Here is a 14,031-nt window from a genome sequence, read left to right as displayed (position 1 = left end):
TGAAAGGAATTATTACTTTTGTGATGTCTTCCGGAAAGTTACAGTTGAAACAAAATAGATTAGGCATTGTTTTTCCTGTTTGAATTATTTTACATTTGTCGTTTTTTTAACCCTGTATAGCTTGATGTTCGGTGTGAGCTAAAGCTACGTGTTAAAGACCTATAATTGTTATTATTGTTGACTTTTATACCTTGTGGCTTGGTTGGAGACTTGTCTGATCGGCACTCATTCTGCATCTTCTTATTTATATTGTGAAATGTGGAAGAGTTTATATTTAGAGACACAACGTTTGTCGTGCAACATGACGCATACGGATTCCTAATGTAAGGCTGACAGTATTCTTTCTAAAATCATGCATATGATTAAATTCCGAACGTAACCTCGTTTTTTGTTCTTTCAAAAATAAATGGATACCCCTCAGTCTGAGTTTTATCATACATTGTCTTCAGGTTGCACTTTGTAAATATAGTTGTTTTTCAAACCACGCCTCTTTTTAGGGAGATATATAATATTCATAGATAATTAATTGTGTTTACATACTGGTTTCCGGTTATGATCTGTATGTTGCATCTACTAAAGACATAACGTGGGAATGTTACCAGTAAATATACATGTGGATATTGTTTAAAGCGATTCGGATGCATGAACATTATATTGTGTTGTTTTCATTTTTTAATACTATTCACGAAAACTCCTCGGATAGAGTTATAGGGAGGCACGACTAGAATTGACCCTTCATAAGTTTTCCTATCACCATCCCGAATTGGTTGACCTGTACGATTTGTAAGTGTTTCAACTCAAAGGGGACATTTTTTCGCGGTCTTAGATCTTTTGATACCAGTATTATCACATGATCTGTAATTTCATTATAACGATTATTGTGACAACATGCGTATCAAAAGACTCTTTCCCTTTCGTCAAACCAGTCTCGCTCATTTCGGAACTCATTATATTCCTACTTATTGTTTCTGTTCGATACCTTTATATGTCTCTTCCTAATCAGTTTACAGGACTTGAACATTGTTAAACTACTGCAGCCTTAAATAAAAGTCTTGTTACTTTTCTGTTGTTTAATTCCTTTTTTGGTCCTTTATTGCTAACCCTTCAACGTTTTTATAAGTTTTGAATTTCATTTTCCCCTCGACTATCACATTGATGTCCAAATGCACATGAGGTACAATTAAATTGGTACCCTTTTAAAATGCAATACAATTGGACGGGAGTTAACATTGATTGATTTGTTAGTTAAATTCTGTGTCTATTCCTTACATAGTTTGAAGCATATAAATAAAATGACAGAATATACGTCAATCAGACAGACAGTAACCTGAAAATGAACAAAACTTCTGCGGGTTTCTTTTGTTTAGTTTTGGTTCCCCAATTTGTTTTCCCTTGACAAATGGGGATAAGTGCAAATGAATATAGCAAAAACATATGACGTTTTACTCTGATTGAAAATACTGCTTGTTGGTACGATTCAAACTTTACAATTACAACCATTTGTTATAAATGTTGTTGTTGGTTTTTGTTTTTGTTTTTCCCTCTGTTTTTACTGTGCTTATGGTACTTCTTTTCAAACAACTACCTCATCTGTAATTACATTTTGTCACTTAAGTGCCCATTTGAAACCAGTTACTGTGGGGTACGGAATTACTTCTTTAGCTCGGTCGGTTTGAGCGGTTACTTGCAATATAGATATTCCGTGTTCGAGTTCAGTGGGAGATAATGTGATTTGCTAATAAGAATCATGTTTTTCGGTTTTCAAGTTATTGAAGCCCGTCTTCAAATGTATTTAAAGTCATAGCCAACGAGTGACTGGTGACAAACAATATTAATCCAATTCTTGAACCAATGCATGCCTATATCATAAACTTAGTCTTCTATACATTATGGTTTTTTTTACGTATTCACATCGTTTTTTCGTTAAAAAAATATTTCACTTGGTCAGTGTTGAGAAAATATGACAGCCAATTGTGAAACCGACGTTTACTGATTGCCACTTTCGTAAAAAAAAAAAATAACAAAGAAGCATGAATATCAGGTAAGCACGTGTATTACATGTACCATAAGATATATAAGACGGAGCGATGTTTACATTTGTTGACTCTCTCTGCCAATTTGATTTCCCCCTTCGGACTTGTGTATCTCCAGATTTTTACGAGGAGGGTCACGCTGAGGTAGCTGCATAAGAAAAGATGTCGGCGAATTGTTGGCTGTAAGATAACAATCAAAATAAGTAATTTTTTTTCTAAATTCAGACAAATTAAAGAATTTCCTTCAGAAAATAATTTATTTAGCTGTTGTCTGCTCTATGGTCGGGCTGTCGTCGCTTTGACACATTCCCCATTTCCATTCTCAATTTTATGTATATAAGTTTTATAATTTAAACTAGCATTTAAGTAACAAAAAACATATGCATAAGTATTTTTTTAATTTGAAGTTTCATATTACTTTTTAATAAATGAATATCCAGTTAGTGTGATGAATGCAGCGGTAATGCAACCCTTTTCTGTGTGATTTATTCCCCTAATAAGACTAGCTAATAAATCTCAAGTAATTATTTAATGTGCCTGAGGAAGGACAATAGTGTATTAGGCCTTTCATATATGACCCACTGAATAGTGTATATGAAGACTGGGTATGAGCTTTATATGTTCAGATATTTATAAGTGTTTACTTGGTAATTTCTTATCACTTTTCTCTGACCTGTGTTTCTTGATAAACCACAATACAGACAGGTAAGTTGTACAAATAACCAATCAAATACATAGTACTATATTTGTTGATAAATCTTGGTTTTTTTTTATAATTGCATACAACGGTAAAACAATAATATTGATCTTAATATTATCGACAATAATATGTGTATGTTCCTCGACACAACTTGAGGTCACTAGCTAGTACATACATGTATACATGTATATGTGGGTGTTAAAAATAGATTGTTAAAAAATTATGCATGTGAATGTATACAGTACATTTTTCTTTTAGTACGTACGTTTTTAATGGTCGTTTCTGATTTTTGGTATTCGAACAATCTTTATGCGTATATACTTTATAAGATGACTTTAATGTATGTTCTACAGTACCGTTTCGAATTAAAATACTCAGAGTAAGCGGGGATGTTGGTAAATATGTGTGAATGATCGTGTCAAGTTTTGTAAAGTGATAAGGAAAATATCAATTTAAGTTTATCTTGAAAGTTCAAGTTTGTTTTCAAAACCATTTTTAGATTTCATTCAGTCATACAGCAAATAGCACACACAAAATACAAACAAAAAGAGATATAAACCGTCTTCTTCATGCCTTGACTATAAGAAATTTGCAACCGTTTAGTTATGTAATTCATTTGTCTTAAATACATATACATGTATATGTATAGTTGATGTGTTTCCCTCGGTTATAGTTATAGATTCCTTTCTCTTAATCGATTTATGACTTTTGAACACCGGTATACTTCTGTTGCCGTTATATATGTGAACAAATACTTATATAGCAGCTGTGTGGTTGTAAATCTCACACTGATAATTGATACCTTTAATTACAGGTAAGTCAGCATATAGGTGTGCATACATGTAAATTAATTGTTAAATCAACTTTGTGTAAATGACAGTAATCTTACATATATTGTGTTGAATACAAAAAAGTTTGGATTCTATACATTAACGTGCATTTTCATATTGATTCTTATCCTGCTTAGTCTAATTCATGTGCAGATCAAAATTTCAAAATAAACGTTAAAATAAATAAGAATAGGCGTGCGGTGTCTGAAGATAAACATTCAACTGATCTGTTTTCTGATAACATATACTGTTTTTTGTCTATAACATTTTAGTTTCTGAGCGTCTCGACAACTAAAGTGACGGTCTTTTGTTAACACATTGGTGTCGATATAATGGAACTTTTATGCGACTGCGAGAGGTTTAACTAGCTATAAAACCACGTTTAATTCACAATTTTCCATATAGAAAATGCCTGTACCAAGTCAGGAGTATGACCGTTGTGTTCCCTTCGTTTGATTTATTTAAGCTTTTGATTGTGCCAGTTGATTTGGGACTTTTCGTTTCCGTTTTGAATTTTCGTCGGAGTTCGGTATTTTTGTTATTTTACGTTTTAAAGATCATTCCCTGCTTTGAGCGGTAAAATGATTTATACGGATGTCAGGATTGCTTCCCTTCAGTAGTAGATATTTAGTCAGCAGTAAGCGGTTGAAGCGCTGTCTTGTAGCACAGAGGTCCCGGGTTCGAGTCTTGATGGAGATAATGTGACATTCTCATGAGAATCATGCTTTCTGTTTAAATTTGGCGCCCAACTAAAAACCGACGGTCGTTAAAGAGGGTTTCTAGCTGGGGTATGTGTGTGCGAGTCATAGTAGTATGATGATTCTTGAAGTGGGAGAAGTCTGACGGGATTGCTTCCCTTCATTATTTATGTAGAGACTTGGTCAGCCGTAAGCGATTGAGATAAGAAAATACTTCTTTAATTCAGTCGGTTAAAGCGCTGCCTGGTAAGACAGAGGTCCCAGATTCGAGTTACGCTTGAGATAATGTGATTTTCTCAAAAGAATCATGCTATCCGGATACATAAGTAAAAGAAGGTTAACATTCCTTAGACAACAATCAAAACAAAAAATAACCAATAGACACGTTAGAGGTAACCATACAGAAGGTCCTTAAAAATAGACAGATGTCAAAACAAGTGTCTTCAATAATTTGGTATAACTGAAATAACTGTTAAACATGTATTCCCGTTTCGTATTTTTCGTTACCTTTTTGCATGTGTATTTGTTTTATACATGCTTTGTATAGAAAGGTAGGACTCAAAACATTGTTTCGGATGCAGTAATTTTTGACACGTTTATAACGTTGTAGTGACCCAAGTGACCTTTCTGCATTTACGTTTTCAGATAAATTCAAGTGATTCATTCATGAAAAATAATTCCATAGTTTCAATTTCAGGTTAAAAAATGGCTGTTTTCTTACCTCCTCCTTTAGAAATATTGGAGCGCAAGGAAATGCCAACAACAATTTCTGATGTTCCGACACCAAGTTTCCTAGTCGACTATGACAAAGTTAAGAAGAATGCTCAGAAGATGATAGATACTTGTGAGAGACTTGGAGTTCAGCTACGTCCACATATGAAGACGCATAAAACTGTGTATGTATTATTCCTTTTCATCAGTTGTACTGTCATCAAATAAAATGAAATATTATTATAAAGCACAACTGCCATCAAACTTATATTCAAATGCAGGATAACTTGTGTTTATCTATCAGCTCTCAATAAACCATTTTGGGCAACCCTTGTGTTCCGTGTTTATGTGTTTAAACTTTAACTTTTCAGATAAAATGTTTCCCCTTCCTTTGGTTTGTTAGGCCAGTGTTCTTTTTCCAAATTCAAAAAACTCATAGTTGGATTTTTAAAAAAACAATGTCACAAAAGATGGCAGCAATGTTTATAATGTACTAATTTAGATCTTTATAAAGTTATGAGTAAACAAGAATAACATAGAAATTCCTTTCTTAATATTAAATAAACCATGATTTGTTTCAGAGAGCTCGGTACCTTAATGACCAACGGCACAAATAGAACGATAGAAGTATCAACTTTAGAAGAAGCTGAATTCTATGCTAAGAATGGATTTGATGATATTCTATATGCTCATCCACTAATAGCTGCCCGTATTGAAAGGTTGGTTAATATTTAACTTAAATTAAAGGGGGAAAAATATATAGGATATACACTATTGAGATAACATAAAACCATAGAATCAAAAAGAATAATTGGAGGTAAAATGATTTTTTACCTTCTATTTTCTCTTCAGTACTCTGCAGATGTATTATTTGTAAAATATTAATAATTGACATATTTCAAAATCATTATTAAAAAGTTCCTAATGCTTATTTTGTTTGTTTTTCGTTTTATACTGAGACATTACAAATTTTGAGGTATCAAAATATTATAAATCAAATTCATCCAGAAATTAAGATTATTGATATTATATTCCTTCAAAATATTTATCTGACGTTATAAACTTTCGATGCATCTTTTCAGGTGCAAAAAGTTAGCTTATAGATTAAAAGCTTTCCATGTGATGATAGAAAATTTCCATGGATTGATAGCTTTGTTGAGTAGTCCGTTAGAGAACGGAAAGAAGTGGTCTGTATATCTCGAGATCGACGACGGCTGTGGAAGAAGTACGTATGTCGTTTACTTTAAACACAGAAGGAAAAAAACACAGTACAGTTCGAAATAGAAAAGTCCGTAAACTCATACTTGGGGTACATATGGTCTAAAAAAAACTTTCGACTTAAACAGCTTCAAATCATCTGGGCCCGTATGCATAAAACTACTTAAGTTAAGATTGATCTACATGTCCTACAATAAATGAATTGTGAACTTTCCATTTCTGAGTAGCAACATTCCAGCAGCACCTGCATACGGTGTATATATCTCCCAATTGATACGTTTTCCCGTGCTTGCATTTCATATCATGATTTTCTTGATAGAGGGTTGTTGCTCACAAGGAAGCTATTAAATCAAGAGTTCCAAATGGTGAAGTTGAAATCATCTCTTCGTAAATTTTACGGACGCCATCACGAGTTGGTTGACCATTATGGAATAACCGTTTCACAAATGATATCGGATATGTTCCTTACGTCGTAACTACAATACCCTTCCCTTTCATAAATGTGACCTACCGAATTAGACTATTTACCGGATTTGTTATCACATAAGCAGCACGACGGGTGCCACATGTGGAGCAGGATCTGCTTACCCTTCCGGAGCACCTGAGATCACCCCTAATTTTTGGTGGGGTTCGTGTTGTTTATTCTTTAGTTTTCTATGTTGTGTCGTGTGTACTATTGTGTGTCTGTTTGTCCTTTTTTCATTTTTAGCCATGGCGTTGTCAGTTTATTTTCGATTTATGAGTTTGACTGTCCCTCTGATATCTTTCGTCCCTCTTTTAGTACTACGAATGAATATCTTAACTTTAGTGGTTTTATGCATACGTGCCTAGATCATCAAATGGACTGAAATTAGCAAAGTTGATGCAGAAATGAAATTTAAGTGTGCGACTTCTCATTCAAATGAAGAAATTCTTGCAATTTTATTACATGATAACATAATTTTTGACCAAAAATACAAAGAAAACGTTTTCGTTGATCGAAAATTTTAAACTTTTATAAAATCGGGGAATATAATTTAGATATTTCATTTCTTTCAAAGGAATGGTCATCAAATTTACAATTTTTTTATGTAGCAAGAAAACGAGTATGTTGAAACATTTTCATTTTCTGAAAGAAAATCTTCTAAAGTTTTTATTTTAAATTCTATCTTTGTGTTACATGTATTATCCGCACAAAACCATACAATTTTGCACAATAGTTCCAATTCCTTTTGGTAGCAAAAATGTTTTTTTCAAATACGCCACGGAAAAATTATTAAAACAACTAGTTGGACACTTATGTCTGCCTTACACCAAGTCAGGAAAATTATCGGTGCTTTTTGTCTTTAATGTTTGTTGTCCTATTTATTCTGTCTTAATAAAAGATCTTTTGTTGTTTCTGTTAAAAACAAACACTAAGAAAGATATGCGTTTTATTAACTTGCTAAATATTTTTTTTAAATGTTTTATTCTTATTTTGGTTAGGTGGTGTACCATGGGACAGTGATGACGTTATTAAACTTGCGAAAGAAGCTTCCGAATCTCCTCATATAGACTTGCAAGGATTGTATTTGTATAATGGAAGAACGTATGAAGCAAAAGACTCAAAAGGAATAGAAAACACAAACAAAGAAGGAACAGATCTACTACAAACTCTGCATAAAAGGTATGACATTAAAATTCTTCATCTTGTTTTCCCCTTTATAATAAGACGATGTGATAAACACTATCATCGCATTTTGTAATAACAAATGGCCGGATAAATATCGTGTATGATTTTAAAATAACATTTGTGAAATGATCAAATAGTTTCCCTTTAAATTGTGAACTTTTCTTTACATAATTATTTGTTCATCTCCTTGGTTCTTATCTATGTCAAGGATATCAAGGGATAGAATGCTTAAAATTACGATATTTGTAATAATTTGCAAATATGATTATTTGTTTTTGCATTTTAAATTTGTTATAGATTTACTGACAACAATATCGAATGCCGAACTTTAGCCATTGGTAATACACCCAGTTGTTCACGTCCACACGAGGGTATGAATGTTCTGACGGAATTCCATCCTGGAAATTACATATTCTATGGTTCGTATTTTAAAGTTTTAATTGTTAATTGTATTTTTTTTATTTTTTAGTTTCTTAATTTAATTTACATTTTTCAGCGAACATGCAGACAAATGACGTTTTTTTTTTTCAATGTTGATGTTTTTTCTATAAATTGTTTAACATTTCACAGCGGTTTTATAATTTTTCCGTAGTTTAAACCTATTCATTAACTTTTTACATTAATTATCCATCCCTTATTTCTATTAATATTTATTTGCATTGTATCACAGATCAAATTTATTCGTTCATTGTGTGTTAATTTGTGTAACTTCGTTTTTTGATTGAGTTAAGCCTTCCAATTGATATCTTATAGTGTGTTTTTCTATGTTGTGATGTTACACTATTGTTTCAGATAAGGGAGACGGGTTGGTACCATTAAAACGTTTAATCCCGCTGTAATTGTTTACACCTGTCCTTAGTCAGGAATCTGATGTTCAGTGGTTGTTGTCTGTTTATGTGGTTCATAAGTGTTTCTCATTTCTCATTTTTATATCCCGACCGTGCAAGGGCTGTATAGCCAGTCAAGTTCGTTAAAAACTTCCATTTGTTGTTGTTTTTATATAGATGATACCATTGGTTTTCCCGTTTGAATGGTTTTACATTAGTGATTTTTTAGGCCCTTTATAGCTTTCTGTTCGGTGTGAGCCAAGGCTCCGTGTTGAAGGCCGTACCTTGACCTATAATGTTTTTCTTACAAACATGTTTAACCCCGCCGCATTTTTGCGCCTGTCCCAAGTCAGGAGCCTCTGGCCTTTGTTAGTCTTGTATTATTTTAATTTTAGTTTCTTGTGTACAATTTGGAAATTAGTATGGCGTTCATTATCACTGGACTAGTATATATTTGTTTAGGGGCCAGCTGAAGGACGCCTCCGGGTGCGGGAATTTCTCGCTACATTGAAGACCTGTTGGTGACCCTCTGCTGTTGTTTTTTATTTGGTCGGGTTGTTGTCTCTTTGACACGTTCCCCATTCCCATTCTCAATTTTATTCTTTTATAAATTGTGACTTGGATGGAGAGTTGTCTCATTTGCACTCATACCCCATCTTCCTATATATAAATACATCAATGTTATAGCTACAATCACAACATTGATTGAAGGATTAAGATACGAAACATTGTTTACCGGTATTCTCACGCAATACAGAAATTTTCAATACATTCCAAACGGTACAAAAACCTTATATTTATTTCATTGAAGAATTGAAAGTTTTTTTTATATTATATTGGGGTGTTTCAAGCGTTTATCGAAGCACATCTTATATAAGTGTGGATGCTTTTTCAACACAATAAAGTGCCAAAAGGAGCATTCAATTCTCATAATTACTTTTTATGCTACAAGAATGAAATTACGAGAAAAAGGAATGTTCCGGATTGTTTTCCTATGCAATCTAATAGTATATTACTATGGTTATTGATATGAAAGTCTTTTTTTTTTTTATTATTCCTCATTTACCTCAATGTATTTATCATGTAAATGTGACTGGCGTACATAAATTATAGAATCTTTGCAAACAAGTTATCAATATAGTCATTGTTTTAGATATGCAACAAGTCACCATTGGTAGTTGTGACATAGATGACATAGCATGTCGTTTGACCACACGAATTATTGGACATAAACCAAGCCATAATATTTTCCTGATAGATTGTGGATTCTTGGCTCTTAGTTATGACGGAATGAATGAATATCCAAATGAATTTTCGACTTTTGTGGACAATCCTGATTTGAAGTAAGCATTGTTTTTGCGTTATTATAGGTGCTATAGCATCTTGACTAGTACCTTCATAGTGATATTACCTATAATGGTTTACTTCAATAAATTGTGACTTGGATGGAGAGTTGTCTCATTAGTACTCATACCACATCTTATTTCTATGTTGTTTACAACGTAAATAGTAAAAGATTTTGTCCCAAAAAAACTTGAAAGGCATTTTATATTTTGCTTAAATGACTTTTTGATAATAGTAGCAGCTATTCTGTTGTTGTGAAAATTATAGTCTTGAAATATTCGGTGGGGATCAATATTTGGCTTGCTCTATCCCATTAACAGTTAACACGAATAAAATCTTTCATCATATATATTTTCTCTACTGAAATTTAGCAGACATAGAAGTTATGAAAAGGTCACTTTTTTTTGGGTCCCATGAATTCGAAAATCTAATAGTATCGTATCAAAGAGCATCCTTCTGGTTTTTTTCTACTTCATTGTATTTTTGAGTTGTCGTGTCCTATAGAAATTGTGGATATTGTTTATTACAATGATGGTTGTAAATTAAGGTTCAAGCTTCTTAAGATTACTTTTCAAATTATTTTTACTTGTTTATTATATAGGTATTCAAATCTTGAAAAACAGATTTTTTTCAATATTTCAGAGTTATTGGGTTTTCACAAGAGATTGGCAAAGTAACTACAAAATCCGGAGACAAACTTAATTATGATAAATATCCTATTGGATCACAGTTGTTTATCATTCCATGGCATGTAAGTTCCAGCGAAGTTATAAAGAACGCATAAATCACACATCTGAATTACCCACATACTTAAAAAGTCATTGATTATTCTTGGAGAGCGTTCTGTGTTTGTAACCGCTGACACGGCAGCCAACAAAGGTCATTGCTTGACGTCAGTAATTTACTAAAATACTCAAAACAGATATCCCAAATAGCAGAACGTTTATACAAATTCGTAAAAAATCTCCTGAGATAAAATAACTGATGAACACATTTTGACCTAAGGCTGCCACCGAAAACCACTTTCTAACTGTGCAATGTTGAAGATTAAGCAAAACGAACACCACAAAAATACGGAGATGAACGCATGCGATGTGGATTGGTAAGCAGTTTTAGCTCAACATGTAGCATCCTTGTGTTATTTATGTAAATCAAAATTATTCGAAGATAATACACATTTGCTGATGTCGCAGTCGATCAAAAACGCACCGGATTATGTTTAAGACAATAAGAACATATCGTCGCTGGGCTTCTAGAATGTCGTATATGACGTTTTTTTGGCTAAAAATACTTTTTGACACCAATGGTCAGGGCGGGAGGAAATCTTTGGTATTACAAAATAGCATACAGTTACCACAATCAAAATATGTGAAATAAGACTTTTTACAAAATTGCCAAAGTTTGCTTTCAAAATGTTGTATGAAAACTTGAAAATCGTTGTAGAAAGGCTGTGGGGGGAAAATGTACATTTCTTTATTTCTGTGAAAATAGTTTAAGTTCTTGGATAATCCAGAAATGTCAAAGTTTTTATTTCACTGCTATTTACAAAAATTTTCAAGTTCACATACGACATTTTGGAATATATAAAAAAGAAGATGTGGTATCATTGCCAATGAGACAACTATCCATAAAAGACCAAAATGACACAGACATTAACAACTATAGGTCACCGTACGGCCTTCAACAATGAGCGAAGCCCATACCGCATAGTAAGCTATAAAAGGCCCCGATAAGACAATGTAAAACAATTCAAACGAGAAAACTAACGGCCTTATTTATGTAAAAAATAAACGAAAAACAAATATGTAACACATAAACAAACTACAACCACTGAATTACAGGCTCCTGACTTGCGACAGGCACATACATAAATAATGTGGCGGGGTTAAACATGTTAGCGGGATCCCAACCCTCCCCCTAACCTGGGACAGTGGTATAACAGTACAACATAAGAACGAACTATAAAAATTAGTTGAAAAAGGCTTAACTCATCAGATGGATAAAAATACAAGTGGAAGCATGCATTTTGTCAAAATCTTCAAAGCCTGTTTGTGAGATATTTTTTTATTGAAAAATTTGTAACTTCAACAATTTAGAAGCCCAGCGACGATATATCTTTCTTGTAAGTAACTCTCTATCATAAAAAAAATCGTGATTGGGAACACCAGCTTGAGTATATTATCAACTGGAAAATATATACTTCGTATGCATGCGCTATTTGAATGATGCCGTTATCATATCTTTCTTGTAAAGTCGAAAGCCTACTAACAAACTATTGTCTATACACAACTCGTTAAACGCATGTGATTTTTATATCTGTATATTTTATTTTCTGTGTTTCTAATCTGTTTTAGTCATGTGCCACTGCTTGTCAACACACTGTTTTCTATGTACATTCTGGGAACAAGATAACTGACATGTGGAAACCAGCCAAAGGATGGTGATACAAACTGACTCAGTGGAATCAGAAGTCTCATTGAAGAAACATAAAGTGTACAGTTCATTATGTCTTTACACATTAAATTCTAGCATACAAAATTAAAAATGAGGAAATCATTTGACATATAATTGAGACTATGGAAAACTAACACATATATCAGGCTTATAAATTACATTCGTTTAAAGTTCATGAACATAGCACGACACCAGAATAATAAATATGCAATACCGTTGTTAGTTTTGTAAGTGACCGTTAATACCATTGTCAAGTAGCAAGCGTTTTGATTTTGGCAATGATCAAATACATTCATAGATATACGAAGATGTGGTGTTAGTACGAATGAGACAACTCTCAATCCAAATAACAATTTATAAAAGTAAACCATAATAGGTCAATGTTAGGCCTTCAACACGGAGCCGAACAACAAGCTATAAAGGGCCTCAAAATTACTAGTCTAAAACCACTCAAACGGGAAAACCAACGGTCTAATCTATATAAATAACGAAAAACGAGAAACGCGTATAAATTACATAAACAAACGACACCTACTGTAAATCAGATTCCTGACTGAAATTTCAAATCATAAATCATGCAATTATAGCATTATATCATTAATCATCACGTTGAAGCCCGTTCGGCAAAGGAGGGACGAAAGATACCAGAGGGACAGTCAAACTCATAGATGGAAAATAAACTGACAACGCCATGGCTAAAAATAAAAATACAAACAGACAAATAATAGTACAGAAGACAACAATAGACTAAGCCGCAACACGAACCCCACCAAAAACTGGGGTTGATCCCAGGTGCTCCGAAAGGGTAAGCAGACCCTGCACCACATGTGGCACCCGTCATGTTGCTTACGTTATTACAAATCCGGTAATAAGTCTAAATCGGTATGTCACATTCGTGAAAAGAGAAGAATATTATAGTTACGAAATAAAGAACATATCCGATATCCTCTTTGAAATGGTTATTCTAAACGGTCACCCAACTCGTGATGGCGTCCGTAAAATTTACAAAGGGATGATTTGTACTTCACCATTTGGACCTGTGCCATAAGTGGAGTTTGGTTGTTATGTTATTTTTTTGTCATTTGGTATGATTGTAAACGAACAGTTTATGCATTATTTGTCACGTGCATATCTGATTAGTTTATTCCTGAAATTAATATCACGCATACCGAAATATGGAATAAGCGTTAATATTGTTTTTGACTTTCCCAAAGTAATGTGCATATTTATGACATTCGAATAGCCCTTGATAGAATGTATCCTAGTATAATACATTGATACATGTAATGGTATAACCAAAAACTTATGAAACGAAAATGGATATATATCATAAGTAAGTATTAAGTCAACAATACCAACTTTACTTTCCCCAACAGAAAATTACAAATGACAATCTAGAGATATACAAGACACAGAAACACTAGAACAGGTTATTTCTATCAAAAGAACAAACACGCCAACATGAAAGAAACACTTGAATTACAGTAGAACGGACACACGAACAAGACGGAAAACAACATTACTTAAAGGAATACAAACACACAAACATGATAGAAACACTTGAA

The 14,031-nt window shown here is 33.2% G+C and overlaps 1 protein-coding gene across 3 annotated transcripts; it reads left to right on the top strand.

Moving 5' to 3' along the window:
- The first annotated feature begins 2,533 nt into the window (after window positions 1-2,533).
- LOC139511387 (D-serine dehydratase-like) lies at window positions 2,534-12,684 on the top strand. 3 transcript variants are annotated; one of them, XM_071298080.1, is made up of 9 exons: window positions 2,534-2,738; window positions 4,959-5,157; window positions 5,554-5,691; window positions 6,055-6,197; window positions 7,655-7,835; window positions 8,139-8,260; window positions 9,822-10,011; window positions 10,655-10,763; window positions 12,367-12,684. In XM_071298080.1, exons 2-9 carry the CDS (start codon window positions 4,967-4,969, stop codon window positions 12,454-12,456), a joined length of 1,164 nt encoding a protein of 387 aa, XP_071154181.1. In that variant the 5' UTR covers window positions 2,534-2,738; window positions 4,959-4,966; the 3' UTR covers window positions 12,457-12,684. The 3 variants fall into 3 exon arrangements, with proteins under 3 accessions (XP_071154181.1, XP_071154183.1, XP_071154182.1); XM_071298082.1 differs by lacking the exon at window positions 2,534-2,738 and adding an exon at window positions 3,109-3,128; XM_071298081.1 differs by lacking the exon at window positions 2,534-2,738 and adding an exon at window positions 3,412-3,547.
- The last annotated feature ends 1,347 nt before the right edge of the window (window positions 12,685-14,031 follow it).

The sequence above is a fragment of the Mytilus edulis genome, chromosome 2 (genome assembly GCF_963676685.1).
Source record: "Mytilus edulis chromosome 2, xbMytEdul2.2, whole genome shotgun sequence".
Classification (NCBI taxonomy): Eukaryota; Metazoa; Mollusca; class Bivalvia; order Mytilida; family Mytilidae; genus Mytilus; species Mytilus edulis.
Note: the sequence above shows the minus strand (reverse complement) of the source record. Positions and strands in the feature narration are given on the sequence as shown.

Excerpts from the sequence above, each read along its gene's own strand:
- LOC139511387 (XM_071298080.1), top strand. The coding sequence starts at position 4,967 with ATGGCTGTTTTCTTACCTCCTCCTTTAGAAATATTGGAGCGCAAGGAA. Across the intron at positions 10,012-10,654 it reads GTGGACAATCCTGATTTGAA|AGTTATTGGGTTTTCACAAG; the intron begins GTAAGCATTGTT and ends TCAATATTTCAG. Across the intron at positions 10,764-12,366 it reads TGTTTATCATTCCATGGCAT|TCATGTGCCACTGCTTGTCA; the intron begins GTAAGTTCCAGC and ends AATCTGTTTTAG.